Source organism: Apis laboriosa, unplaced genomic scaffold (genome assembly GCF_014066325.1).
Source record: "Apis laboriosa isolate Shangri-la unplaced genomic scaffold, ASM1406632v1 scaffold30_cov140, whole genome shotgun sequence".
NCBI lineage: Eukaryota > Metazoa > Arthropoda > Insecta > Hymenoptera > Apidae > Apis > Apis laboriosa.
This window is the reverse complement of record NW_025222776.1, coordinates 2,859,204-2,886,902: the sequence shown is the minus strand read 5'-3', so window position 1 is coordinate 2,886,902 and position 27,699 is coordinate 2,859,204. Positions and strand designations below refer to the sequence as shown.

The window sequence follows — 27,699 nt, the reverse complement described above, 5'->3', positions numbered from 1 at the left end:
TATTGATAATTGTATATATTATATATTTTTCTTTATTATTAATTACATATATAAAATATTATATGTAATATATATAACATTTTTTATTTCAGAAATTTTGAAATTGGTATTGGCAGGCAGAATGGGGGAAGCAATAGAATTAACCAGTCGATTGTATCCAGGTCTCCTCGAACGAGATCCAAATCTTCTTTTTGCTCTTAAATGTCGACAATTTGTTGAAATGGTGAATGGTAGTGACTCCGAAATTACTCAAAATTCCAATATTAATCAAACTAGTGTTATACAGTCTACGAAGGCTTATACGAAATCCTCAATGAATAGCAACATCGAGGAAATGAATATGAACAACGCTATGAATGGTTCTACTGAACAACAATTAGTTAATGGACAAATTGAAAATGATGTAGATATGGAAGAAAATGTCATAAATGGTATGAAAAGTAATACTGAAAATGGTTATCAAAATAACGATTTGAATACCAATGGATACAAATGTCAAAATGGAGAAGATGTCGACATGGGTGAGATATTATTGAGTTATTTTTATTAATCGCGTTTATTAAATTGTTAGAAGAAACTAAGAAGTGATAAATTTTTCGAAAAGTTGAGATAGATTAAAAACTCTATAATCTGAAACTTCACAAAATAATTCCTTTAAATAATCCATTTGTTATTCAAACGCAGTGTTTAAAAGATATTATTCTAAATATATAAGACATTTAAATTTAATCAATGTTTTCATTTACTTTATTAATAAATCAAGAAAATCTCTATAATATTTTATTTATTTTTCTATTTTGAAAATTATAAGAATTCTTAAGAATATATATATCTAAAATATTATTTTATATTTAATATAAATAAATATTTAATATAAATGATGATATAAATATTCAATTATTTGTGAAATATTTAAGCAGAAATAAATAACTTTAAATAACAATTTTTGTTATATTTGTTAAATATTATTTAAAATATAATTTTAAAATGATTTCTAAAATAAATTTTGATATGTCACCAGAAACCAACAATGTTAGTCAAATTCAACAACAAAATGGTAATTGTAATATGGAGAATATATCGAATAAGAATAACAAAAAACAACTTTGTGGCGGTGATAAACAGGCAATTGAAAAAATGTTGGAATTTGGAAGACAATTATATTCTCAATCGATACATTTGCGACAACAACACGGAAAAAATGAAAGCAATAAAAAGATGCTTCAAGATGCATTCAGTCTTCTAGCTTATGCAAATCCATGGAATTCACCAGTTGGTTGGCAACTTGATCCTCAACAAAGGGAAACTGTTTGTGCAAGACTTAATTCTGCCATACTCGGTAAGCGAATCATTGTAATTTATTGATTATATTGTATTTATTTGCATATTTTATATGTAACATAGAAGGGCAAGGTAACATTATAGAATAAAATAAATTATGAAATTATTTGCAAAATTATTGCTTATATTTATTTAATTATTGTTTTTATGATAAAATCATTTTTTTAAAAATCATTTACATTTTATTAATATATTATAATTTTTAAAATGAAATTTTAAAGAAACATAATTAAAAATATTTAATCAAAAATATAATTACTAATTAAATTTAAAAAAAAATATCAAATGATTTATTTATTTTTTTATCTTTTATTTAAGATAGCAATATAACATATTGAAATTTTATAAGATAGCAATTATTTAATAATTTGTAATATGTATTTGAATATAAAAATAAAATTATATGTAAATAAACAATTCTAAAATTTTTATATTAATTTAATTCAATATTAATTCATATTTTTATTTTAATTAATTTTTTAATAATTTTCTAGTTCAAATTATAATAAATCTTTTGTGATGAAATGATTTCTTACTTAGATCTTAATAATTATTTATTTTATTTATAAATGAAGTTATTTTATTGAATTATTCAATCATTCTTCTTTGAATATCTCATTACTATTTATATTTTATCTATTATTTTCTAATCTCTTTGATTTAACATTTTTGTAATTTTTAGTTTCTATTATTAATTTCTATTAATAATTTCTATTAATTTCTATTATTTTAATCATATATGGAAATTATTTGATTATTTTATTTCTAATTTTTCAGTTTTTTTTAAACTCTAAAAAATTATTTGATTATTCACAATTTTAAATTTTTATTAATAATAATCAATTTCTATTAATTTACTATCAATTTTTTTAATTTGATTATATTGTATTATATTTTATCTATAATTTGTAATTTATATTCAAATATTATATAATTTATATATTATTTATATAATTTATATTAATTATTTTATTAAATTATTTTTCTATATGTTTTATAATCTATATGAATATAAGCATTTTATAGTGATAATTTAACTATTTTATTAGATTATATCATAATTCTATTTTTATTAATATATTATTTTATTATGATTTATTTTTTTGTTTGATTATCTTTTATTCGCTTTTATTTTACAAGACTAGAAAAATTGTAAAAAAAATATCTTATTTAATATAAATAATAATTAATATAAATAATATTTAATATAAATACATAATTAAATATATAATCAATTTTGTTTTCTTTTTGAAATTATATAATTTTTTAAAAATGAAGAATGATAATTTTTCACGAGCAATTCATTGAAATAATTTTGCCATTACATTTAATTTACTGTTAAATATTAAAAAATATTTTGACGAAAAATTGTAATGTTGCAAAAAGAATTATAATCTTGCAATACAAATAATATGTAAATAATATTAGTACTCATTTGTTCATATTTTCTTATAATATGTCTTTCATATAATAAATTTTAAAAAATTTCAATTAAACTAATAATTTTTTTGTTAAAAATATGTTAATATTTTTCATAGATAACAAATTATTGAAATACTATAATTAAGAAAGAAACAAATATATATATTGTTTCGAATTATTTAATTTTTATTTTTAAAAATACTTTAATAGTATCCAAAATAAAAGAAGATATTTTTTCAAATGGTCTATCTTGTTTGTGTTTTGTAATTTATATAACTATAAATCTTTATTACTAAAAATATATATTTATTAACATTTTAAAGAATGCTAATATATATACTTATATTTAAATATAATTATTTATTTTTAAAATATATAATGAATTTTATAATAATAGTAATAGTATATTATATAATATAATATATTAGTAATAGTAATTTTTGAAAATACAAAATTCTTACAAAAAATCTTTCATCAATAGTTGAACATCCATATTTATTTACATCCATATTATTTTTAAGAAAAAAATATATATTATTTTTATTACTTTGTATTACTTTTTAAATAAATAATATAATTTTATAATTGAAAACACTCTATATTTTATAATATGGAAAATCATATACTTTTAGAATCGAGTAATTTACCTCGACGACCACCTTTGGAAGTGGCCGCGTCTCATGCAAGAGAACTGGTACGATTGATGTCTCATGCTGGTCTTGGGGCATGCGGTTTCGCGGTCGTAGACAATATCATTCAATATTGACGATGCCTACCTCTGCTGCCACGTCTGCTTCTTCTGCCGGCTCGAGTTTGGTTAGTAATTCTCTTATGCGTACATTACGCATCGATTAGGAGAAGCTGGGGATAGTTGATACGCGCATTACCATATGTTATAGAAATTGCCCTATAACAACCGCGGTTTGTAGTCTTATAGTTCTATATCACTGAAGAAAAAGAGAAAAAGAAACAAAAGTCCTATGTCATTTTTAAAATAATAAAATCAATTTCTTTGTAATAAGATCATATATTATGGCTCAAACAAATATTTAATTTTATTTATTTTATTTTTGTTCATAATAAAATATTTCTTTTCAGTAAATTGAATAAAGCATTTTGATTTTCAATCATTGATCTGATTTTGATCATTTCAAAAATCAGTTGTTTTCATTGTTTTTATCTTATTTTATTTTATTTTCATTCTTATTCTATTATGTTTTCTAATTGAATTGATTCTCTATTTTCTGTGATGATTTTTGCAAATAATTTTTATTTAACATATTAACATTTAACATTTTATTGAATATGATATCTTGTTTGTTTTATTATAATTTTCTTTTGTAATTAAGGCACAGTTTTCATACGAACATTAAAAGAAAAAAGAAAAAAACGAACGTTATATTCATCTTTTAATATATCATAGCATGTTGTAAAATATGCTAAATGTTATGTTGTAAAATAAAAAAAATAAATAAATGATAATAAATTCATGTAACAGCTTCAATGCCTTACAAAATAATGCAAATGTTAAAAAATGGAAATTATGTTTTTCAATGATCGTATAATCCTAAACTAAAATATTGAAATATTGATATTATTTCTTGCTGATTAAATTGATTCGAATGATAGTCTACTATGTTTTGTTTCTTGAAGTTTTGTAATGAAATTTTTGAATGACAATAATAAATTTATGTTTAAATTGTTATAATTGATATTGTTATTATTATATGAAAAGAGGCTGATTATAATTATAAATCATGTAATTTTATCATATGTAATGATTTGTGAAAATTGCTAAATAATTAATATTTTTGATGTATCAATTATCCCTAAATTCTTAATGGGAAGATTTTTTGCATATTTGTATATTTTTTATTTCCGATATAGATAATGATTCTATATAATTTATAATCATTTACATCCATCTTGTAATGAGAATGAAAGAATGCATGACTCTTTAATAGAGTGTATGACTAATTATGTAATCTAATTCTTAATTTTTCTAATATAATTGTTACATATATTTGATTTTATATATATTTTTCTAAAATTATATGAGGTTTTAAAATACAATATTGTCTTATTAAATCTTTTAATACCTTAATGTAATATTATTTTATATTTTTATATGTTAAAAAAGTCAAAACTGCATTTTTTTTTTAATTTTCTATATTCATAAGTGGTGCTGCAATTAGAAATTAAAAAATATAAATATGAAATTTTTTTACATGAATTAGAGTTTTATCTCTATACCTGCGATAATAATGCAATACAATGTAAATATAATATAAATATAATTTTGTAATTAAATACATTATGAAATTTTTTTCTCTTGAAAGAATTGTATCAGTTAATAAATTCTGAATGTGAAAAATTTTTAATTCGTAATAAAATAAAATTCGTAATAAAATAAAATAAAATAAAATTATTGCAATATTCAACATTAAAGAATGAATTTTGAAATATTATGTTTGTGTATATTTTCAAAATTATATATTTCTAGTTTTTTTCTAATATTTTATTTATATAATATGTTAATTGATTATAAGAAAATGTGAATGATTTTTTCAAAATTTTATTTACAATTTATTATATTATATAATTTTTTATTTTTAGTAATTTATACATTAATAATTTTTACAATATTTTTAGTAATTTATACAATAATTTTTACTCATTATAAAAAAGACAGTTTAAAATATATTTTAACGATTAAGTTTTAAATTTTATTAGTTTTTTAATTTGATATTAATTATTACATTTATTTACATCTAATTTTTCTAAACGATTAGAGAGAAACTAAATTTGAATAGAAACATTTCCACAATTTTTTTTATGAATTATCAGTTCGTTAAAATATTCAAATTATTTAAATTAATTATTGTTTGGATTAAAGATAGTAAATTTTAAGATTTTGATTTTGCTTTTTTATTGTGTTATACTTTGTACATATCAATGAAAATAAAATAATTTTTTTGTTATAAAATGAAATTATTATATATCTATATATTAGAAATTAAAATTATATTTTTTTAAATTTTATGTAAAAAAAAAAAAAACGAAAAGAAAAATATAACAACAGAAATACTTTATTTACTTAAATATTACTTAAATATGTTATCGTAAATAACACATAATAATTTTTTTAAAAATATTTTTTTATAAATATTATAATTTTATATATAATTTTTTTATAAATATTTATATTTAAATATTAAAATAAAAAAATATAATTAGATACTAATAAATTTAATTTTAATAAAATAAAATTTTTTCTAACAAAATTTTAATAAATAAATATGAATTTATGAAACTTAATGATCTCTAGAATAGATTTTTTTACGTATAATATAATATAATAAAATATATAATAATATTTTATTATAATTATTATAATTATATACAATAATATAATATATAATAATATAATTTATTAATAAATAAATCAGATTATATCACATATTAAAATAAAATAATAATAATTTTTACTTAATTAATATAAATATTTTTTTAAAAAATGCGATTTTTTGTTTTATTTTTGTTTTAAATTATAATATGAATATAAATAAATATTTATATGAATGAAATTTTCAAAAATTTTCATTGTATCTAAGTATATTGAAATTATTGAAGTACATTAAACTATTAAACATTAATGTAATAATGATGTTTTATTGTCAATATTTATATTAATCATAGTTTTTTTATAGATATTTTCCATAAAATTTCATAAAATTGTTTTTTTATTAATGTTTTTTATATTAATATTAAAGATAATATTTATATATGTATATATATTTATATGTAATATTTTTTTATATATAATATAATAAATTAATAGCTAAAAAACAAATTATTTTAATATTGATATCTTATATTGTAGTAAATAAGTTTCTATATTTAATTTTTCTAAATGTTTAATAGTTAAATCAACTTCCTACATTTAATAGAGATTAAAGATGATAAAATATCTAAAAAATTTAGCTTTTTAATAACAGTTGATCTGATTGAAATTATTTGATGACATTAAAAAAATCGTATTACATGTAAGAAAATTCGGAATTTTTTCAACAATTTTAGTGATAAAAAGATTATATTATTATAAATGGAAATCATTTATAATGATTTTAACAATTTGATTAAATAAATTTTAAGAAAGTTTCTATATTATTCGATATATTCATGTTTTAAAAAGTTTTTGGATTTATGTTTACATTATCTTTTTTCAATATCGAAATTTACTATATTTTTTTGAAAATTGAAAGTTATTATTTTATCATTCATTTGAAAATTAATTATGATATAGTATTTAAATGAATAATATTAATTTTTTCAAATTAAACATATTCGTGACATATTTTAAAGGATCGATTCTAAAAGCTAAAATAAAAAATTATATAAAGATTAATAATAAAAATGTCAATTAAGATTTATTTATTAAATTACAAACAATTTAAGTTCTTGTTATCAATCAAAATGTAGATAGATTTATTTCTATCTTCTTCTTTATCAAATCGCGTCGTGTGTAATTGTATAATATTATAAATTTTACATATTTATTTATATTATTTTATATAATAAATAAAATTCTTAACTGATATTTAATAATAACATTTGGAATTGTTTATATTTGTTTTGGTCCTAAACTTTTTAGAGATGTCTCACGAATAATTATTAATATATTAATATATGAATGCAAAATTCATTACAAAAATCATTATTTTTTTTATATTTTTTGTTTATACATGTTTATAAACTATTTATTTATTAAAAAACTACTATGATTAAACTACTATTGATTAATCACTCATATTTAATTTCTTAAATTTTAAAAAAAGATAAAAATATGATTGCAAATATAAATTGTAATATTATATATTTCTATGATAAATAAATTACAAGTAAAATTTAATATTCTAAAGCAAAAAAATCGGATTTTAATCATTAATAGATTTCTCAAAAGATAAATTAATCAATTTTAATTTCTGTTTATTTTTCAATATCATCATTACTTGAATACATAGTTAATTTTTAATTTAGAAAAAATTATTTATTTAATTTTTAACTAAATTTATTATGCATAACAAGAAAATATAAATTATGTAAAATAATTTATATTTCAAAATATACTAAAACATAATAAATTTCTGTAATCTGTAATTTTTTTTTCTATTTTTCAATTCATAAATTTAAACAATGTAGTTTATTTAATTTTAATTAAATTTATTTTAATATTTTTTATGATATTATAAAAAAATATTTTTATTCAACATAGAATATAATAATCTAATTTTAATTCATTTTGTTTTCTTAAATTTTAAAAATGATTTATTTCACATTTAATTTGTATCAAATTAAAAAATTTAAATAAAATAATTAAATTATTCAAAAATCTGAATCATATTTTACAAGTCTTCAAATTAATTCTTTAATAAATTAACTCAACTCTTGTTGATATAAGTAGTATATATTAGTAGTATATATTAAAATTAGTTTTTAATATTTGTTTATTGATTTTTAATTATAATTAAAATAATATATCAATTAAAATTCTAAAATTTCATTTGATATTGATGATATGAAATAATAAAAAATAAATTTTGACATTTAGCTGGAATTGTTCTGATAATATCAAATATTTTTATTTTTTATAATGGAAATTATATGATTTATATTAAAAACATTTAATTTCTTATAATTATATGTTAATAAAAAATTTATATCCAATAATTATATTATATTTATAAATTATATATATAATTTATATTTATAAAAAATTGAATGTAATTTTAAATCATATCAGAAATATTTATATTTATATTTATATTTATATATATTATTATATTTATATTATTATTATTATTATTATTATTATTATTATTACGTGTATTTATATTATTATTATTTTTTGTTTTAGGATGTGGAGACGGAACGTGGAGCAGATTATATTTTTGCAGCAACAACTTCGCGACATCGCGTGCCTCTTCAGCTAGAGTTTAGCAATTGGCTCTCTAGCTCTTACATTGATATACAAGAGTATAATATAATACACATATACAAGACCTACCAAAAGTACTCGATGTTACAGCAAAGAGAATGAAAATAAGTATGATTGTTAACTTCAATGATTATTCAAGGATCATTGTATAGACGTAATTTCAGTTTTCTAGAGCCAAAATATGAAAACTGATATATAATGAATTGAAGTATAGAAAAATCGATCTTAAAGATCATGAATGACGATAGGAAAAGAATGGTAAATAATAAAAAGAGTCAAAGAATTAGATGGCATTGATAGTTAAGAAACTTAAGAATAATATAAATACATTTTTGAAGTTGGAAGTGAAATTTTTTTGACTATAAGGTGATTCTGAAGGCATTGATAATTGAAGACAAAGGAAATTTAGTGATGAGAATGCGAATAAATTTGAGGAAGATATCTACACCTGCCAAGACGACCCTTTTCTCGTTTTTTCTTTTTAGCCCTTTTTAGCCATTCATCATCATTTTGATATTTTTCCTTCGTTCTCATAATTGATCGCCATCAAGTTTCCGAATTGTTTTTTGCAATGGGATGTGCTTTTATATTTTCGCCTAATTTATGACCATTAGACAATGAGAATCTCCAGGTGGGTTTCTAACCTCATTCATTTGATTTTCTTTATTTTGACATTTATTTCAGTTTTTTGTCGTTTGATATCATATTTGTTGCTCCTGTATTATTCAATTAAATTTGATTTTCTGAAATTTTAGACTAAATCTTTATTATATTAATTACATCACTTATAAATATTTGATTGAAATATTAATTAAAAAATTTTAATTCCATTTAATATTCACAAATATTGTATTTCTAAATGAATTTTATCCTCAATACATTGCCCTATTGTTCATTCTATTATTTTTATTAATAATTGACTTTTTTTTTACGAAATTTTTAATATTGTATCTTCTTTTGCATAACTGTTGACGACAGATTAGCATTCCTTTTTTATCAAAAAAGTTTAACGAGAAAAGAGCTTCGTCAACATAAGTACGATTAATTAATTCTTCATCGATTATCCTGATAACCTTTTTATCGTATCATCAACGAGTCGATTTTTGTATCAAGTTAGCTTTTAATGAAAATAAAAAATATGTAAAAAAAAAGGAGAAAAGAAGAAAGAAAACATAAAAGTCATACATAAAAAATAATATACAAATAAAAAAAGAATATTCTTTGATTATCTTTTCATTATCATAATTAAGATTAGAAATGCTATGAGAATCACATTTCCGATTCAATGATCGTTCTATTTTTGTTTAATTTTCATAACAAAAAAGAAACTAATGCGTGAACAAGCAATAATCCAAAACTTTAAATTATTTTCTTTTTCTTTTTTTTATTCATTTTTTTCTCTTTTTTAATTGCCTTATAAATATTTATTAATAGTTCCGAATTGTAATAACCGATTAATGATCGTTAAGTATTTTCGTTTCGATTTTACTCGTCTTAGGTTCGATTGGATAAGTAAAAGAAAAGGAGCAAGAAAAAAATTATGTATTAGTGATATGTACCATGTGATTACAAGAGATAACTTTATAAAAAAGAAAAATAAAAATAATGAAGAAAAATATGTTAAACTGTCGAGCAAAATCAATAAAAAAAAAAGAAATAGAAATGAAGAAATATATGATCCTGAATGATTGTAAGTATTGAAAACTATGGCAGTTATACAGTGAAAATTAATAAAAGTTGTATAATTACATAAAACGTTGTAAAATATGCGGTGTTTTATATATTTCTTTTTAACAATTAATTTAATTAAAATATAAAAAAATATCAATAATTCAATACTTTAACAAAAATTATTTTTAATTAAAAAAAAAAATGATATTTCAGCATTTGATAGCATTTTCAAAACAATTGTTTAATTGTATAAAAATAAAATTTAATTTAGAGTCAATAAGTTTTAAATTTAAGTTTGCGAAAAATTGTTGAAAATTTTTATACTTAACATAATGTTAAAATTTAGATCTAAATTAAAATGGTTGTTCTCTCGAATGCATAGGTTGTATACTTAAATCGATTAGCATAATTCAATAAAGATGACATTTTATAATAAAAATTACATAGAATTTCTTAATTTGTCATTTCTTAATTTAATTTATATTTTTTGAAACAAAATTAATTATTTCGTTAAAATTAGAATTGTATTAAAATTTGTTTTAACATTGCAAAAAGGGAAACAAAAGAAATACATAAGGATATTCACTTAAATTGATAATAAATTTTAATAATTATTAATAACGAAAGAAGGATCTTTGGCTATGAAAAGAGGGAACGATTCTAGAAGTTTATAATAAAAAAGAAAAAAAGAATAGTAGAAAATGGAATAAGAAAGATATAACAAAATATAATATAATATTAACAATTACGATGAAGATTCAAAAAGAACACTCAATTAAATTGAAAAACTGAAGAAAAAAATTAAAAAATTAAATAAATCAATTATTAACTATCAAATCAATAAATAATTACACACACACACACACACACACACACACATATAATGTAAAACAATCTTGTATTCTATCATAAATAATTGTTTTTTATATGCGACATAGTATATTATATTATTATGTAATACATGATACATATGTACATGTATACATATGTATGCATACATGCAAAAGTATATAAACATGTATATGTGTATAAATAAAAAAAAGGAAAAAAACGAAAGAATTAATATCGTATGAATTAATAATGAACGCGTGAGATTTCAAAGAAAAAATTTTGTTATTCAATTTTATATGTGTGTGTATACATATGATAGAGTACACTATTTTTTGTGTATTGTGTACATGTGTGTGCACATTCATATCGTTCTACATGCATATACACAGGCATGAGGAACGATTAAAAGAACGAGTGATCTCGAGAATGAAAGAAAGCAAGAAAGAGAGAAAGAATGAGAGAGTGTGTCTGACTGAATTTATTGATTCGGAATGATCGCTAAAAGAAGAAAAAAATAAAAAAAATATATAATTTATCGATTTTTAGTGTTAAACATTTTCTGTACCATAGATAGAGCGAGTATATTGCGAATAATACAGTATGATTTGGAGACATTCATTGAATTTTATTTTTGTCATTCATTGCAACAGAAACCCTGTATTTTTTTTACATAAAGTTATTTTTACCATAAAATAGAATTATTTTTATCATTATAGTAGGAATATTTTATGATCATCTTTTTATTTTTTAAATAAATATATATATTTTATAATGGAAATGATATTATTTTTTTCTTTTTATAACAATAATATTTTATATTAACTTCAAATCAGTATTAATAGAATATTAACATTATTTTATTAAGAATTGATTGATTTTTATTATAATTAACGTAATTTATTGACATTAGTCTTTATCGTATTAATTATTTTTTCTTTGAAAGTAAATATATATGTTTTATTTAGTAAAAAATATAAATATATACATAATATTTACATTAACTTTTATAATATTTAAATTAAGAATTTTATTAATTTTTATTATTTTTATTTTATTTTTTATTTTATTATTATAATTGAAAATTTCTATATTATCCATTATATATTTTATCTAATTGATATAATTAATATTCGTTTATACCGATATAGTTGATTTACCATATGTTGATCATAATGTAAATATTACGTTTTTTAAACAGCTATTTATAATTAAAGTCCATTTTAGAGCATCATTAATTTTTTACCTATGTTTTGTATCTATCAAGAATTATAAAATCTTTAAAAATGTCTATTATTAATATACACATAAGTATTATTAATATACACATAAGTTTGATACATATAATACAACGAGTCAGCAATTATAAATAAGATTTATAATAATGATAATATAGATGCAGAGATATAAAATAGACATAATTACAAGCTAATTATAAGATCTCTTATAATATAATATATAATTTTTATCCTATGATTTGAAGACTGTAGAGCTGCTTTATCATTTTAATGTCACTCCCAATATTATCGATTCAACGCAGAATAAAACTGCAATATTCATAGTAGTTAGAATTAAAATTACATTTTAATATGAAATTATAAATAAAATTTAAAATAAATTATCTTGTAAACTTAAGCAAAATATAAAATTTCGTATTAAAATGTGTATATTCTTGTATTTAGAAATTATTATAAAACAGTTGGCTGAAACGATGATATTACATAAAAAATATTTTTTTTAATTTTTTTACACTTATCTCAAATTTAATATATTATAATTGCAAAAATAATTTCTTACTTTTGAAAATAATAATTAATTTAAAAAATATGATTTTTTCTTATTACATACAATAATTTAAGGATTCTTTATAGTTATCTATTAAGACAAAAAATTAATTTTATTAACTAAAAATTGAATTTAAATAAAATATTTTTATTAAATATATTTTTATTTAATATTTAATCAAATATCTAAAATAATTGAAATTTATATAATATTATATATCAAGTGGTTATGTATAATTAAGTTTTATCTTGTGGATTAATTTATTTAATTTTATTTTTAATTTTGATTGAATAAATTTTATGATATCAACTTTGGATGAAATTGCAGAAAAGTTATTTTCTTTCCTTTTCGAAATATTTATAAAAAATTGCCATTATTATAAAATTTTGTCTATACATTGTTATTATAAAACATATGTACATATATTCTTATAAAATGAGCATGATACTACTTATCTATTCGTCCTATAAACATGTTGTAGCGGCAAATGTATAATGGATAAATCGGTTAAAAGCTAGTTTCTCGTGGATTATGATGGATCATTGATTAAATCTAAAAATCTTTAATTGAAATAATTAATAGGAATAATTATCTATTGTGAATAATTATAAAAATTACAAGTTGTATTTTTTAAATCCTTGAAATTTGTAACGTTACATTAATTATTGCAATTCAAACATAGAAATATTTCAAAAATTTCAGTCTAAAACTTAAACTAAAACGCATCATACCAATTTCATAAAGGAATTATATCACGATCTGAGTATTCAAACAAAAAAGAAATCGTAAATTTCATTACTAAGTATATCAATAAATTAGAAATTCTCAAACAACAATTTTCCTGTACAATTACTTATAAATAAGAAGATTTAAAGGCAACAACAAGATATAGTAGGTGTTCCAAATTGTTTTCCAAACAAGCATAGTTTTCAAAACAAAGAATGATATGTAAAGTATAAAGAAGAACATGCTGTTCTAGCCAAGAAAATAATACACAATATATTTGCTTATAATTTTCTGAAAAAAAGATTGATTACAAATAAACTAGAAAATATAAAATATAAAAAAAAGCTAATTATTGATAAAATATACAACCAAATATATTTTTATTTGAAGAAATGAATTTTGATATTATTAAAATTTAAGATATATATAATAGGAATAATTATGTATATTTGTATATTATGTATATATATACATTTATATATATATAATATATATATAATGATGCTTGCATAACTAATACTTCAGAATTAATTTCTATCAATTATAAAAATGAAGCAAGTTTTATAATTTCGATTGTTATCGGTAATTTGAATATTAATTTATAAATTTTTTTAGAAATTAGTCGACTTTTTTTTAGATCATAAAAAAAAAATTATAATTAAATACAATTTAGAAATGATAAAAAGATAGAAATAAAAAAAACATAACAAGGAATCAGAAAAAATAAAAATGATGAGATATTTATATATATTCATAATATTATTATTATTATCATTATATTATTATTATTTAAAAAAAAATTATTATTATATTATATTTAGTCATATTTTCATCAATAAAATCGTAAAAATATGATAAAAATATTTTTATAAAAAAAATCAAAATTATAAGAATTTAATTTTTCTTTAAATTAATGTTTAAATATTTTTGTTGTTTTTTGTTATCAAAAGAGATAGAATTACATAATTGACTAATTACAAAATAATTTTAAAAACATCTGACTGTTAATTACAGATTTACCAATTATTTAATTATTAATAAAGATATTATTGTATATATATATATATTTATATCAGTCTTTCATAAAAATCTAAAGATATAAATATTTTTACTGCAATAAAAACTAAAACAGTAAAACTAAATTAAATTAAAAAAAAAAATAAAATATAACTAACATTTTATTTTGGATTATATAAATTTATTAATATAAATAATTATAAATAATATAAATATTAATAATTAGTGAACGCTATATTATTGTATATTATTATATAGAAAATTAGAATATTATTTTCCTTATTATTTTCGTGATAATCATCGCTGATTTATTTATTTGAAAGGATTGGTGTCAATTATTTCTTATAAACTAGAGAGCAATAGCCAGAGCAATAACAATATTATCAATGCATCGATGTACTTATATGCATAAAATAAATTAATAAAATAATTGATAAATGTCAATTACATAGTGAGGTATACTGCTACGAGTGTATACATATAGCCAAAATTCTATAAAAAAGCAATCTTTTTTTGCAAATATTTCGGAAACTAAAATTGATCGATAATTATATGTACAGAAAAAAAATTATTCAAAATATTAATTTTTACAATATATTAAAAAATCATTGAAATCAGTATTTTGAAGATAAACTTCTAAAAAGAATAATTAGATAATTATTATTTTAAATATATAATTTTCGATTATATATTTAAAAATATTTTAATAAAATTATATTAAACAATTATAATAAATAAATTTTTGTAAAACAAATTTGATAATATTTTCATTAATACTATAACAAAAAAACAAAAAAAACGAGTACAAATATTTTTTAATTAATAAATAAATAATAAAATTATTTAATAAAATTAATATACAAATCTTATTTTTGGTGTAAAAATTCGTTAAATTTTTTAATTCATATAATATAATATATAGAATTACATATATATATAGATGATTATATAGATACAACTGTAAATATATTTGAAATTATATTTTATCTTTGTTTTCATTACCAATTTTGATTATTGGATTGAATATAATTCTTATATTCACTTTTAAATTGTAGAGGGCATACTAAACTCATTGATTTTTTGTGCAGTCGGTAAATCATTCTATATGATATGAAATTTCAAAATGAAACCATTTTTGATAAACTCGTTTATGTTTATACTTCATCTATGACAAGAAATGACTAATTCATTGATAAAATTATAGCTAATGCAAGCTTTTAATTTTTTGTGTATATTTTAAATACGATATTAATTATTAATTAAATTCTTATACGTTGAAATTAATTTTAATTTACATTGAATTTACAATGTTTTTTTACAATGTTTAAAATTTTTATAATTTATTATTCTATCTCAAAATTATATTAAATATTTATATTTAAAAAAATCAAATCAAAATTATATTAAAATATTTATAATTTTTGTTATTATAAATTTTCAAAATTGGTAAATTTGAATTTTATTTATCGATAGATAAAATAAAGATAGATAATATAAAATAAAATAAATGAATTAAAAATAGATAAAAAATTAATAATTTTTAAAAGTGAACTAAAACCGAAAACTGTTTAATAAAATTATTTAATAAAATTACGCATACAATTATGAACAATTACACATAATATAATTACGAACACAGAATATAATTATGAATATAAAATGTATTTTTAAAAATTTATTTAATTAATATTAAAAAATATATATAAAATTTATAATATACATTTAATAAATTAATTCATTAAATTTTTTATATCTACATAATATAAAAATCATAATTATATTTAATTTATTTAATTTTTCTAGTATTATTTTGATTAATTATTTATTAGAAAATAAAGTGAAATATTGATCGACTGTAGGTAAAAATATAATAATTTGATAATTTAATTATTGAGATATATAATATAAATATGTTTTACTTTTATTAAATATGAATATAATTAGTGCATATGTAGTTACATTTCACGCATTTCTAAAATAATATTTTATGAACATGTTATATATCAATGTTCAATGTTCAATGTATATAATATATGCATATACTATAATCTTGAATATAATTTATTTATTCTTGCATTAATTAATCATTAAAGTGTTTTTTGTTTTTTTGGACAATAATATATATGGAGATATTTGTTAAAACATGATACAAAATATAATAACATATTATAACATTATAATATATAATATTAAATTACATTTTTATATTTATCATATTTAAGAAAAAAATGAAGTAGAATTTAGAATGTGTCAAATTATATGCTATTTTAAGATCACATATAAAAAATTTAAATTATAAAAAATTTGATTAATTTTATTAACTATTATTTTTTTAAATATCAATTTTTTTTTAGTAAAAATAATGAAATATAATATTAACAAATACTATGTTATTTACATGTTATTTTCTCTTATGTGAAAACAATTTTTCATAAAAATAATTATGTATAAATATAATATTTTATTTTTCTTATGTTACAATTTTTATACTCACTTAATATATTATTTTTTTATTAAATAAAAAAAAATATAATATAAAATAATTTCAAAATCAATATTTTTCAAATATTGTGATTTTTTATAATTATAAAAAGTTTTAAAAAAAATAAAATAAAAAAAAACAAAAAATACTAAATTAGAAAAATGGACATATTAAATATGTGATTACATATTTTTGTATGAAAAGATTAATTTAAATCTAATTAGAATTGCTTTTTCTTTCTTATTTATGTTATAATTGATTTATTTTATTAGAATTTATTTTGTTTGTGATAAAAATATAAATGTAAAAGAATTGAAAAAAATTAAAAAGAATAATAATTATAATAAAAATTTATAATTATAATGTAAAATTCTGAGATAAAGTGAGATGATATATAATGTATTTTTCTGCTTTCTTTGTTATGTTTTATTTAACATAAACTTGAATAATTTATAATTTAAAAAATAATTGCTTATAATTTAAAAAATATATCTGAATTAATATTTTCATTTATGTTTATTTTATCTTATAGAATTGATTTTTTAAAGAATTTCATGAATTTATTAATGAATGATTATGAAATTATGAATTTATTATCGTGTATGAAACTATAATCATTGAATATAATTATGTAAGAAAGAAATGCCAAGTTCTTATTTAAAGATAAATGTGTATTTTTTAAAATTTTTTTATTTAATTTACGATATAAAAAGAAGATAAATTTCAATATTATTTTTTATTAGAATATTTTTAAATACATTTTATTAATATCAAATATAATAATTTTGTTTAAATATAATGTAAATATATAGCTAAAATTTTCTATTTTGTTTATTCATTATACTGATTATAATAATAATAATAAGAAAAAAAATATCTGTTCAATATTTATTATAAAATAAAAATAATGAAATTAATTTCTTAAATTATATTTTATACTTTGATTTTAATAATTATATATATATAATATATTATATATATTTTTTATTATATATATACTGTATTTATTTATAATAAAAATAAAATTAAAAAATCTTTCTCATTTTTTTTGTAATTCAATTATTCATTTATTATTTTTCTAATAAATTCTTCTAATAAATTCTAATTTTTTTTCTAACTTATAGATTTATTTATAATCGAAAATTTAATGAATAAGTTTGAAATGATATAAAACAGAATAACTTTACTATTACTATTTTCTATAATATTTTCTAGAATATATAAAATCGTCATGTGTTTAAAAAATATTAAAACAAAAATTTTTTAAATATTTTAAAAAATTTTGTTAATATTAACTTAATAACTTAATTATAAGTTAAAGAATTTGTATTCAAATTTTGAATTTTTATTCTTTTTAATATATTAATAAACTAAATTGTTTTTTATTTTTAATTTAAGAAATGATTTTTTTTTATTTCTAAATTTAAATAAAATAAATATTAAATAAAAAATATTATTGTTTCTATTTTTCTAAATTTAATTTAAATTTATTTTATTGTAAGAAATTATTCTATTATATTTCTTTTATAATTTTGTGTTTGTATATATGTATATTAATTTTTTTCATTTTTAGAAATATCACAAAAAATTTTAATATTTATATTTTATGTAATCTATTATTTTTTCCTTTTTTAAATTTTATTAAAATTTTAGTTTTCAAATTTGATTCTAAATTTTTTTCAATACCAAATTTGCAAATTTAAAATTATTAATATTTAAAAAAAAATTTAAATTTCAAATTATAAAATTTTTTTACTTTAAGTAAATGAATAGCAGATGTATATGTAATTATTTATATGTAAGTATATATATTTCGAATTTGATTTATATTTTACATTGTATTTATCAAATTAATTTAAATCTTTAAGCTTAACATATAAAAATTCAAATCTTAAAAATTATTTCAATTTTCTAAAATAATAGAAAAAATTTTAAATCTTCGACTAGATGAATTCGATTCCACGAAAGTCAGTCGATTTTCAACTATCGAGGACGAAATCCCGCGCATGCGTTTAATTTGATTTCTCCTTGTCATCCCATGGAGTGGGATGATGAGTGGTGGGGCCAGTCGGTGGATCGATCGATGTCCCGTCAAACCTCGCGACTGTGGGTGCCGTTGCGCCTCTGGGCGGGGCGAGAGGGCGCCTCAGTCGTGTACCGGATCCCACCAGGGAAGCGTCTAGCTCCTCGAACGTTTCGGAGTTGTTCGTTCGCTCGGATCTCTCTCTTTTCTCTCCATCAATCTTTCGAAAAACGCTCCTCGTGATTTTTAGAGGCTGTGTTTAACTATAATTAAGAGATATAAAATTCATATAATCGGGTAACGCATAGAAAGAGAGAGAGAAAAAGAGAGAGCAAACGTGAGAGCGGTTATAGTGTCCTTCTCCGAGATTCGAGATATCGTCTTTTCTTCCTCGTATCCCATAGTAGTAGTTTGAAACGAATCGTCACGCATAGTATTACTATAGTTTCAGCGGTGCGGATCAGTGATCAGTTCAACGCAACGCTGTTTATATCTTATCGGAAGATCTAGGAACGAATCTACATAAAAATATTTCTTCGTTCAAAGTAATCGACGTTTCGTTTACTCTTCCTATTAGCTTATCCGGTTCGCGTTTATTACATTTGCTTGTTTGGTTCTTGCTAATTATATCGATTCGAGAAGTGATACGAGCATACATATATAGAAATACACGCACATCTCAGTGAAACAAGTGAAGAAGAGGTGCGTAAAAAGAGTTTTGGAAATCTACGGGGGAGAAACGTCTATGTGCGCGCCCAGAGACACAGAGAGCTACCCTGGCACTTAGCGGACGACGCGGGGTGGTTTCACCAGTGAGTCTCAGCTTTACGCCCTTCTTTTGCTTGCTGATTCACCGTCACGATTCTTTTCGATGCTTTGATGAAAAGAATCTTTTATGTATCGCAAAAAAACTATTTTTGATTTTTTATTCTATATCATCATGTGACTTAAAAGCTATTATATTATATATATTCATTATTATATATTCATATGAATATGTACATATTTTTTCAAATCTTATTTTAATTATTTGTAACTATTGTATTTTATATTTTATATTACTACAATACTATCAAATATATTTTATATTATTACATTATTATCAAACATATTTATTGTATTTATATATTTTTATTTTTCAAATCAACATATAAAATAACAATTTAATTTCAATTTTTATTCTAAGCAAATAACATTCCAATTATAGAGGATTATTAATATATGCATTAATATTATATATAGAATAAAATTTATTGCAAACATTGAAAACATATTCGATAAAGTAATTAGTAATATTTTTTATATGAATTTTTTATATAAATTTTCTTATCGAGGATTCGAGAGGAATAGAAGTAGAAGAGGAATCTAAAATAAGAGCGATCAAACAGTCTCAAAAGTGTTTCATTTTTCTAATTCTGTAATTTTAAATAAAGCGATTCGATTATTTGTAAATTCTGGAAAATCAATATTAATTTTAAAATGATTTAAAACATTTAAACTGGTTAACTTTTTTTTTTGTTAAAAGTTTTTATTAGAATTTTTATTAGTTTTTATTAGATATTATCTCTAAGTTTGTTTTTGAATATAACATTTGATTGTATTATAAAATAATATTTTTCAATATTCGGATATTAATATCATGATTTTCTTATTATAACTTTTTAAAAAGTATTTCTTAACATTCAGTGCGTTGTCAAACTGGATTTTATAATTAAAAGGAATCTTCAAATATTTTTAATTCTAATGTTTCGTTTTTCTATCATATCAAATTGTTCATCATCTCAAATTTTAAATATTTTTGATAACTTACCGAATTTAACTAATATTAATGTGATCAAAATAATTTTAAACTTAATAAAATTTCTTTTATCACACATATATAAAATGTTGCATGTTTATAATTAATTTTTTTCTTCATAATGAATTGTTTTTATTTATTCGTAAAAATAATTTGTTAAATTTTTGTTATTTGAAATTAAAATTGTAGAAAAATGTCCAATATTAAAAATTATTTAATATAAAATAATTAATATTTATAAATTATCATTTAATATATTTATATTTATATTCGATTTCTTAAAATCGAATTAAAATTTATATACTTAGAATATTTTCTGTTTTTGAGTAATTATTTTGAAGTAAAAATTGTACTGCAATATAACTATAAAAAACAGTAAATAAACGTATCAGTCGCATACATAACGTACTGATAGAGACATATAAATATAATTACAGACATATATATATTATATTATATATAATATAATAATAGTAATAATTTTTTGCAAATATCTCAGAAACCAAGAGAATTTGACATTTTTATGAAAAACAAAAGTTATTTAAAATATCGATTTCTATAACAAGAAATTATCGAAATTGGTGGAAGAATGATTAATTTATAAATTTACCAAAAATAAAAAATTATTTAAAGTATGAAGTAAAAAACTTAAATTTTTAAAGTTAAAAACTTAAATTTTCATAATAAATTTGTATTATTTATCATTTCTTAAAATAAAAATGTTTTCTTATTTGAAGTAATCAATAAAAATAAAAGTCTTAATAATCAAGAAAAAATGTAATTTTTTTTATTTACAATATTTTGTTTACATTAAATTAAAATTAAAAATTTATATTAGAATTTTGAAAAAATATAGTATTTTAAAAATACAATAATATAATACTTTAATATAAATTATATACATAATATCAAAGAAATAAAAATTATATTTGGATAAAATTAAAAATTCTTCAATGATAAAATTTATTTCACAGATATGCAGAATATCTAAATAAAATTTAGATGAAATATTTTTCTTTTATTAAACAAGTGTAAAATAAATAATATTAATAATCTTAAATATTGAATGTACATAAATTATTTTAAAAATATGTACCATTCTTTTTATTTGATATGAATTTTTTTTTAATATTTTGTTTTAAAAATTGTCTTGAAAAACATATTGACATATGTGCATAAATTATGAAAATATTTTAGTTAATTATATTTATTATTAATTCTTGAAATATATACAATATTCTTATTGCATGAATATTCTTATGAATATGAACATATTGTAATAAAATTCAAAATTCAATAAAATTTAAATTTTTTTCTTTCTTATATTGTGAATTATTATAATTTCCTATTTTAAAATATGAATCAGCTATATTTAAAAAATAGCTATATTTAAAAATAGTGCAAATAGTACAATATAATAAGAATATTTTATATGAATATACATATATATTTTCTTAATATATTAATTAAATATTTTTTTTATTCTTCTTTCAAAGTCTTGTTTCTTGTATAGTAAAATAACTTGTATAATAATATTTTCTCTTAAATAATTTCTAAAAATAATAACTAATTATCAAGAAATATTTTTTCTATCTAACACAGTTTAAAATAAAATTTTCTTTTTCACATTTTTTTTACATAATAAATTTTTTAAACAAATCTACACAATAATATATTGAAAATATTTCAAGAGAAATTTCTATTTAATTTTTTTTTTTATTTTTATAAGTAGTTCTTTTTTGGAAATGAAATATTTCATGAAAATTTTGAAATTATACGTTATAGAGATGGGGAAAAAAAAAAAAAGAAAGAAGATAAACCAATGCGACATTGCTAATGTTACCTGGTTTAAATGTTTACCCTTAAGTTGAGATCTCGTTCCTTTTTCTAAACCAAAAGATATATTTTCTTTTATGATTTAAAAGAAATTATCGCTGGTAGCAGAAATTATGTCTATAATTTATTTCTAATATATTATTTATTATTAATATTGTGATTGTGAATAAGTTCCATGCTCCATTTTTTTTAAAAAAAGTTGAATTTTTTTCATAATTTTTTTCATAATTAGTTTTTTTTTATTTTGATTTTCTTAATTTTGTTCTTTATTATTTTTTTACCAAAATATTAAATAATTTAAAATATATTTCATTTAAAAAAATACTCTATTACTATTAATATTATAATAATAAAATATTATTTAATATAAAAATTGTATAAATTATTAAAAAAAATTAATTAAAAAATATATTTTTATAATTTATAAATATAATATTTTATAATTTATAAATATATATATAATTCGTATATAAAAATTTTACATTTTTTCATTCTAACAAAATATAAAAATAAAATATTTCATTGTTGATTGAAAATTATTTTGTTTAAAAAATGGTTAAAAAATTTTATTAATTTTTTTAAAATCAATTTTTTAAAAGAATTAAAATATATTTAAATTATTTTAAAATTAAATAAAATTCAAAAATATAATTATTAATATATTTTATATTAGAATACTCTTTTATCAAATATTTATTAAAGTATTTGAAGCTTATTTATTAAAGTTTATAAGTAATTAAAGTTTGTATTAAGTAAAATGAAACTTAAATCTATTTTCTTTTTTTAGATATTCTTATATGATTCTGGAATTTACACACCCAACAAATATTGTATTAATTAAAAATTTATTTCATAGAAAATTTTAATGAAATATCATGCAATTGTTTATGCAATTTTTTGTTAACTATTGTGTTTCTTTAAAATCTCCAAATATATTTTTAACGAAAGCTTATAAACAGATAGAAGGTTCCTTATCATTATGTGCGAAACGCGGCCCTGACCGGTCAGAAATAATCATTTGAATAGCATGATTAACCCCTTGCTTTACATGTAACAGTGTTGTTCAAGCCTTGTTAGCAAGTATGAAGAGTGTTCATTATAATGATTATCATGATTTTTTAGATTTTCTTCTTAACAAGAAAATTTCGAATAAAAATTAATTATAATATAATATAATAAAATAATATAATAAACAATAAGTTGCAATATACATAATATAACAAAAATTTATATTTAATAAGAAATGAAAGTCATTTGTACTTTTTTTAATTATTTACAATAATATTATTTTTGACTGTAAGTATTTTGTACTTAATTTCAAGATAAATTTAATTATATTAACTTACTACATTATAAACTAGAAATGATCTTGAATTCAAAATTAAATATGATATTGTTGAATTTATCTTTAAGCCATAATACAATGTAAATAAAGAAATGAACAAATAGTTGTATTTAATGGTTGTCATTCAAGATGATATTTTGTTTAATAATAATAAATTTTTAAAAATTATTAACTAAGTATATATATAACTAAATAAATATATATACAGTAGATATGAAGTATTTTTATAGATATAATTATATAAATATTAATAAAATTTCCAAAAAAATTTATAGAATTTTTTATTAAATTTATTAAATAATAATTTCAATGAATTATTAATATATATAAAAATTCTTAAATATTATCAATAATTTATAAAAAAATTATAATATTTATATTTTTGTTTTTAAAAACATTAATAAATATTTAAAAATGATAAAAATATATCTAATTAGTATTTGTATAAATATATTTAAATATATTTAATAATATATGATATAAATATTGTAATATAAACATCAAAAAAAAAGCAAAAATTTATTTATAATATTAGCAAATTATTAATAAAACAAAGATGAAGAAAAATAAAAATAAAAAGATGGAAATACATGCAATCATTTATAATTATAAATAATGAAAATATCAAATAATGTACAAAATCAAAAAGCATAAAATTTATAGTTATTTTATCATTTTTCCATTAATTAAAAGCAATTTAAAAATATATAATTGTAACAAAAATTGTCAAGGAATTTAAAAAATCTTTAAAAATTAAAAAATTCAATATTACAATTATTTTTTTTATTATATCACATAAATTTTATTAGATCATAATAAAATAATCTATAAAAAATATTAATCTATAAAAATATAAGTAAGAAGGTTAAAGAAAAAACTGCAATTAAGAAAAATGTTTATATTATAACAATTTACAATTATTTATAAATAAAACAAATCAAATTTTTAAATAGTTTATTATTTGGTTTATTTAAAAAAAAATTAAATTTGAAATGAATTTTGAGATTATTACGTTATAATAGTATTTCAAAACTTCATTGTCTTGTTTGTAAAAAAAAGATTTTAGAATAATAAAAAATTAATAATTATATTATATATTGTATATATATATATATGTATATAGGATGTCTGAAAAATATGGAAACATTAATTGAAAATTCGTGAGATAATTTCAAACAATATTTTTCATTATAAAAACTTTCATTACGGTTTTTGTTAATAATAAGTTATTAAGTTATTAATAAAAAACATTGTTAATAATCACGGATCACGTAATCTAATTAAAACCTGATAGCAATGTTGATTATAAACAAGTCCAAGTAATATGTGTTGAATATTATTCTTTATACATAATGATACTAATGATAATTTTTTATGGATAAAAAAATATTTGTTATATTATAATTTATTTATTTGATTTAATACAATTTTAATATAATTCGATATAATTTATATAATATCAATAAAAAAAATATTTGTTGTATTCAACACATTATCTCATATATATGTATATGTGTATATATGTATGTATGTATGTATGTATATCCATATAAAATAATTTTTAAGTTATAAAAAAAAATCAATTACAGTATATTTATTTTTACTTATTTTTACTTTGATTTATTCAAAATTATATTTTATATAAAAAATGGACAACAAAATTATAAATTCAATAAAATATATCAAATTTTATCATTTAAGAATGGAATAGTTTACTATGTATTTTCAGAATTTAAATCTGAACAAAAAAATTGTTTTTGTTTTATTATGTTATTATGTTTAGGAGATAAATGAATACAAATTTTTTATGAATTTTGGCTATATTTACAAAGTATAATCAAAGAAAATAATTTTTATTTTTGTCAATTCCATCATATAATATTATATTTTCTCAAATTAAAAAAAAAAATTGATTATCACTATAAGATTTTCGTAATATACATATTAAATTTATTTTTAATGCATATGAATAAAAATTTATTGAAAACTATTTTTTGTTTATGTTTAAAAAAACAATATATATATATATATATATATATATATATATATACATTTTCATTCTGTAGTATCCTATTTAAAGATATAAGAGATATAAAAGATATCGAATCCTCATAATTTTTTATTATTAATAAATTAAATATGAAATGAATATTAAATAATAATGTAATAATAATGGAATGATAACTTTAAAACGATATATCTCGGTAAGAAAAAACATCGATAAAAATTGATTTTACAAGAAAAAAACAAATAATAAAAATATTTGAAAAAAAATTACTTTCTTTGATTATAAATATATAAATATATGTTTTCTAAATATATTCAAAATTCGAAAAAATTAATATTTTTTATTTATTTATTTTCTAAATTTAATGTAAACAATTTTTATGGTTCCTTTAAATTTAGTATACAAAAATAAGAAATTATTCTATTTTCAAACAACAAAATTTCGTTAATATTTCATCGAATCTTATATGTTTATCTTATATATTTTTTTCATAAATAGATTAAATTTGTAAAAAAACTGCGATTTTCTATATTATTCTATAAGATTTATATTATTAAGAAAATAGTTTATATGAATATGTAAAATTTAGTACATTGCACTTGAGGAACATTAAAAATCATAGAATATCTTATATTTCGTTATGTATTTAGTCATGATTAATAATGTATCTGTTATAGCTCGATAAAGAAATAGATATTATTAAGTTATTCAATAAAAATTGTATGTGAATAAATGACAATATATTTCAAGATTATTAAAATCAAGAGGCTTTCAATAATTATTATATAGTATAGTATATGAAAAACATTTTTTATGAAGTATTATGTAATATATTATTTATTGTTATTTTATAAATTTTATAATAGAATATTTTTCATTTAGCTTAATTTATCTTACAAATTAAGAAATTTATATTTACAAAAAGTATGAAACAAAATATTTAATTTTATTAAAAACAAACTTATTCAAACTTATTCAAATTTTTCATTAAATTTTGTACGAAAAAATTGCTATTTTATATTTTATTTAAGATTGAAACTGCTAATTTGAATATAATGCAAGAAAGACTGAAAATTTTCTTTGAATCAAAAATGTAATACTTTAATGGTTTAAAAAATATGTGATATTAAATATACTATAGCTGTTCCTTGGCTGAAATCATATGCCGGAAATATTTTGTTTGATAACATAGTACCAAGCATTATAGAAATGAAAATTTATCGAAAAAATAATTAAAATTAATATAGAATTTATATTAATTTTTTTATGTATAAGGTTCTATAATTTAAGTTTTTGTATTTTTTAATAAAAAATAATTTAATTTTAAGATTATATATTATATTATATAATTATAACTATAATAAAAAGAAACAAATATATATGTATAGAATTATAGTTAATTAGTTCAAATTAAAAGAG

General features: G+C 17.6%; 2 protein-coding genes across 3 annotated transcripts in view; both read left to right on the top strand.

Annotated features, from left to right (window-relative positions):
- The window catches only part of LOC122714535 (ran-binding protein 9), a 34,176-nt gene extending 23,660 nt beyond the window's left edge, over positions 1-10,516 (top strand). Inside the window, exons 5-9 of one of the 2 annotated variants that reach the window (XM_043935962.1) lie at positions 93-521; positions 1,022-1,339; positions 3,396-3,579; positions 8,681-9,392; positions 10,260-10,516. In XM_043935962.1, the coding sequence (XP_043791897.1) occupies positions 93-521; positions 1,022-1,339; positions 3,396-3,529 (881 nt within the window). In that variant the 3' untranslated portion in view covers positions 3,530-3,579; positions 8,681-9,392; positions 10,260-10,516. Of the gene's footprint in view, positions 1-92; positions 522-1,021; positions 1,340-3,395; positions 3,580-8,680 lie in introns of both variants that reach the window. The other variant, XM_043935961.1, reaches the window with a different exon arrangement.
- An 8,907-nt stretch (positions 10,517-19,423) lies between these two features.
- LOC122714423 (guanine nucleotide-binding protein G(o) subunit alpha) overlaps positions 19,424-27,699 on the top strand; it is a 100,077-nt gene continuing 91,801 nt past the window's right edge. The window contains exon 1 of the mRNA XM_043935740.1: positions 19,424-20,105. The gene's annotated coding sequence lies outside the window, so the exon portion shown is untranslated. The remainder of the gene's footprint in view (positions 20,106-27,699) is intronic.